Source organism: Montipora capricornis, chromosome 10, assembly GCF_036669925.1.
Source record: "Montipora capricornis isolate CH-2021 chromosome 10, ASM3666992v2, whole genome shotgun sequence".
NCBI classification, from domain to species: Eukaryota; Metazoa; Cnidaria; class Anthozoa; order Scleractinia; family Acroporidae; genus Montipora; species Montipora capricornis.
In genome coordinates, this window is record NC_090892.1 from 47,935,222 (window position 1) to 47,940,221 (window position 5,000).

Here is a 5,000-nt window from a genome sequence, read left to right on the forward strand (position 1 = left end):
ACTTTCCTGTTCAGTTCGTTCAGTTGGGCGACACATGCATACACGTTTGTCAAACATTTATCAAGCACAAAAAAAAAAACCAGCTGGATCGACGTTAAGTTCCTAAGATTTGCGTCTTTTCAAAAAACTAGATTAAAATTAATGGCATTCATTATGGAGCAATAACGGTGCCGCTATTCCGGCAGGCAAAGTTAAGTGAAAAAATGGATTGTTCTTTGTATGTCGTTTGTTTTAATCGTGGGAAACTTTTAAAAGCGAACTTGTCTATTTCACCTCTACTTAATTTCGATATGTTTGAAAGACGGAAAATAATGATCTAGCAATGCATAATTAGGCATGCGCGCGATAGTTTTCCTCGACAGCCATTATCGAACGAGGCAAACCAGTTGCAACAAATGATCCCCAAATTGGTCGCTTCAGGGTTCTCTCGTATTTCTCGCTAAGGAAAGGATACAAAAAGCGCCTTAATTACAGGATACTTTTATAGGATTTGTCATTCAAAGCAGGGAAACATTTGCATACGAGTAGAGGCGGCTGCCGTCAACACCTGCCAGGCAAATGGAAAACAAGAAATCCGCCCTACAAAAGCTCATCTAGTTTCCTGTTATCCCGCTCAAATGTGCTTCTAATCACGTTTTTGGTTTAGTTCCTCACAGAAAGCAAAGGTCGCTCGCGCTTTGTGGATCGACTCAAAAGTAATTCTATTTGACTGCGCTCCTGGTAAAGTCTACATCGCTTCAATCGACACCGACCCGATCAGAACTGCTGCCAGTGAAAGCGGGTTGTTTTTGATCGCTGAAAACCGCAAAATGCAACAACATTATGAACAGTGGACAGCTACTACTTTGTTTGTTTGCCCTCTGTACCTTCTCACCATAATTGTAGGCTCGCTCGGTAATGGAATGGTAATTTACTCGTATGCGACGGACAAAACCATCCACCGAACCTTCAATTTCCTCATCACAAACTTGGCGATCGCTGACTTGATCCTAAGCCTGCTCTTCACTCCTCTGCTCTTCATCTACCGGGTTCATGCCAAGTCCGAATTGATCAGCTTCACGCCGATGTGCGAGATAAGCATTTTCCTGTCCATGCTTAGCATTTCCATGATGTATTTGGTGTTCCCATTACTCGCCTACCATCGTAAAGACGTTATGCTGCGACCCCAGCAGCCCAAGCTGAACCTGGCACAAGCCCGCTTAGTGGTCTACATGTTTTGGATATTGAGCGCCATTGCCGCTGTCATGATGATCCTGATGGCCCGACGTGAATTTTCAAGCGACGACTCCATTCCAAAGCTCTTTCGCTGCTTGTTGATCAACCAAGACCTAGATAAGTACGCTCAGGCTTTTCTTCTTTATTCCGCTTCCTTGTACGGACTCTCTATTGCAATCTCAGCCGTGTTCTATTTCATGATATTTCGTCAGCTTGGCCAACATTTAGAAGGAGTAAACGGCTCCGCTGAGGAGAGGCACTGCACAAAGCTTTGCTTCTGGGTGGCGATTGTCTACACCGCCTTCTGGACGCCGTTTCTACTTGTACAGCTTGGCGGCGTGTTTGGCAAGTACTCGGAGGTCCATTTCAACCTCCACGGATGTTCCTCTGCGATTGGTGTCATCGGTTCAGCGGTTAATCCCCTCCTGTACGCTATCATGAATCCATACTACAAAGAAAAGCTCTACTGCCTGTACAAACGAGTGACATGCCGCGGTTAACACCGTGTCTGAAGCCGAGAAGAACGTTGGTTTAGGAACAAACAAACCAGATTTCAAGTTGTCCATCCTTAAACCTAGTGTAGGTGTTGTTATTCGTTCCCCCCATGACTTGTTTCAACACCCGAACGCATGCAATGAGTTTTGCTGACATCTAAAGTAAGTAATTTGGCATTAAAAGGATAATCTCAATCTGCCACTGATCAACCTCAATTTTTTCCAATTCAAATTAAGTTCGATTTTTTTTTCGGCTCAACGATATAAAAAGCCCAACATGTATCTTTTGACTGGAGGTTTTCAAAAAGAGCATTATTAAGGGCAAAGTCATTTGCCGATATGAAAAAATTAAACGAATAAATTGAAGAACATCGGGTAGTGCTTATAAGTTCATTAAGTACTAACATTCAAATTTTGGGGAAACGTAACTTGTTTTTTGCATTTGAAATATAAAAAAATGAATTGAGTTCTTGTCATTCATTTTGATTTGGTGATAATTACATAATGTAGGAATCAAAACCACAAGATTTCTAAAGCTTATGCATTTAAATTAGATGCGAAGATTAAACCTTGAGTTTATAACATTTATTTGCCTTAACGAATGGTACCTATTTATTTCAATTCGTTACTTCACTTTTTTTTGCGAATTTGGATTAATCATGTCGGGAACAAATTAAGGTACATCTGTACTTCATTTTCAGCGGAACTGGCAGGAAGGCAGAGTTTATCTTGGATTATTAGAAAGACATAAATTACTCCCACATTTGTTATTTTTTAAATTGTTCTCCCGTCAAAGATTCATTTGGCCAGAGAGTGTAAACAAGAAAAATATAATGGCGTTTTTTACTCGATTTCATCTAAGACGATCTCAGAAAAATCACCAAGAATATCGGCTGAAAAAGCGAAAAAATAAAATTCACCAATTTAGTGTCATTTTTCGCCAATAATTTAAAAGGAATCGCTTTGGGATGCTGTCTAAGAATACCTGAAATAGTTCAATATGCGGTATTTATTTCGTTTATAAAACTTATAATTTGAGTAATACACTAAGTGGTGGGGCAAAATAGTTTGCTTGGATATGTCATTTGGCAAGGATAGTTTGTAACCCTCTCGGCCATAATCAAGATAATGCAATTTTTTGTTTTTCTTGCAATGCCCTTTCGAAATAATTTGTTCCTAAAAAAAGCTCCGATTTCGAGAAGATTGAATCTCAAAAAGGAGCAGGTTCGACCACAACAGTTTGAGTGGGTGCATTTGAAACGTTAAGGACTTGTGCGAGTTTCACGTTTGAAACAATTCGAAATAAACGTAATCTTATTTCAGTTTTTGCGTCTTGTCAAGTTGTTGTTGATTGTCTTGGAATGGTGTGGGCATTTAGCTTGTAATTTGCCCTGTAGTCCCGTAAACACTGAAAATATTTCTGAGATGATATACTGATGTAATAAGTCCGATCGACGAGTTACATAGCAAAAACCAAAAAACGTGACCAAACGTGGTGATAGCAAATTCCCAGTGAGACAGGTTTCTAAGCTACTGTTGTGTTACGAACAGCAGAGCCTGCAGCGAAATTTTATGTTTGTCTTCAGTTGGAGGTTTTGAGTAAGGCTTTTGCTTGAGAAAAATAAATGTACTGATGTGGTTTGATCATAATGGGCTCACTGAAGATGGAAGTCAATGACTTTAATCCAAATATTTAACAGTTACCGACGTTGTGACTTATCTGAGCTTATAACAGAGCTCATTCATACATTGGAATGCAGATGTATAAAAAGATTCTCTGAGTGAAGAATTAGGGGAAGTTAGGAAGTTAAGGAAACTGTTATGTTCTCGGGTAAAAATCGTCCTTTGGTAATCAAAAATGAGGACACAAGATGGCTGATAACTCCAGGACTGTATTGACCAAATTAAAAAAAAATGCACGTGGTATCTTACAGTAAACTGCACTGAAAGTACTGCGAGCACGATAAGGTGTTTAAATTGGGGACTTATGTCCTATTGTTTAGCACCTATACAGTGTAAAAATCCTTAATAAATAAATAAATATAACATGTACTCTGCAACAGAAATATTTTGAGCAGGTGCAAAGAATGCTATCAAAATGGAACTCGACCTATGACCGTGCGGTTGCTTCGCACACTGCGCATGCTCCACCACTGAGCTTCCATGCTGGCGAAGCGTTATTTACCCGTAAGAGGTGAGATTTAGAGGAAGAGACATGTATTTTCTCTCTGGTAGAGCACGTCGTAGTACTAGTGTAGAAGTGTTGAGCTGCATGCCAGAGCTGTCACAATGTGACCAATCAGAGCATATTTCTTGACGAGAGTTTCCGTGTCTTGTGCAATCTCATTCCTTCTGTTCCCCGGGGCGAGAGAGAGAAGAAAAAAAGAGATGCACAAGGGAACAGGGCTGAATGTGTCGTATTACATACAGGCAAGGTGTTGCAAATTGAGCGTGCTCGCTGGCAAGAAGCGACTCTGTCAATGTTGTTATCAAGGTTACTGGCATGAACAGAAACGCTTGGTAGCCTAGACACTCGGAAGAGAGCAAGATAGGGATTACGCAGAACCCCTCTAGCACGTTCACTGGGGACGAGACAGTCGGTTGAGCACCAGGCTGCCATGCAGAAAGTCGTGAGTTCGACTGCGGGAGGACCAACACTCAGGGTCTTAAAATAACTGAGGAGAAAGTGCTGTCTTTGGGCGAGGCTGGGCTAGGCTATTGAACTCCTCGTAAGCCAGACAAACAGATGTTTTACAGCTAAGATTTGTCTCATAACCCCTCGGAGGGGCCGCTTTTCAAAATATTGGCCACTTTGCCATGGCTTACCCCTCTTACCGTCGACCCTTGCGCTGCAGTGTGTCCGCGACACGTTGGTATCGTAATTGTTTCGATATCCGTGACGCTGCTCCTCTGCTTCTCGACAGCGCAGGGTCTGGTCTTTTCTCGCACTTGAACAAAACTCTGATGAGTAATCTTTCAGCCATGGGTTTAAATCCCTTTGAAACCAAGGATTTTTTTTGGCTTGGGCTTGAGCACTATGAAATAAAGCCGAATCCATATTCTCCATATGTTGCTCACTTGGACAGCAAGGCCCTGGGCACGACAAAGTATTTTAAAATGGCGTCCTCCAGGCTTCGTTCTCTGCTGAGGCTCGGAGCATTTGCAAGCCTAAGGATTCCTCTGAAAAGTACGTTTTAAGTCTCTAGATAACTCTCCTCTATTGTTTTAGAGAAATGGGTGGCAAGACGGACTGAAATTTGTGAAATCTGGGGAAGTGCAGAAAATAAACTT

At 41.4% G+C, this 5,000-nt stretch overlaps 2 protein-coding genes across 2 annotated transcripts in view; both read left to right on the forward strand.

Annotated features, from left to right (window-relative positions):
* The window catches only part of LOC138021331 (neuropeptide Y receptor type 2-like), a 2,345-nt gene extending 260 nt beyond the window's left edge, over positions 1-2,085 (forward strand). The window contains exon 1 of the mRNA XM_068868176.1: positions 1-2,085. This exon is cut by the window's left edge and continues 260 nt beyond it. Coding sequence (XP_068724277.1) covers positions 810-1,715 — 906 coding nt within the window. The 5' untranslated portion in view covers positions 1-809 and the 3' untranslated portion in view covers positions 1,716-2,085.
* A 2,490-nt stretch (positions 2,086-4,575) lies between these two features.
* Positions 4,576-5,000, forward strand: part of LOC138019301 (NADH dehydrogenase [ubiquinone] iron-sulfur protein 3, mitochondrial-like) — a 7,431-nt gene continuing 7,006 nt past the window's right edge. The window contains exon 1 of the mRNA XM_068866047.1: positions 4,576-4,896. Coding sequence (XP_068722148.1) covers positions 4,674-4,896 — 223 coding nt within the window. The 5' untranslated portion in view covers positions 4,576-4,673. The remainder of the gene's footprint in view (positions 4,897-5,000) is intronic.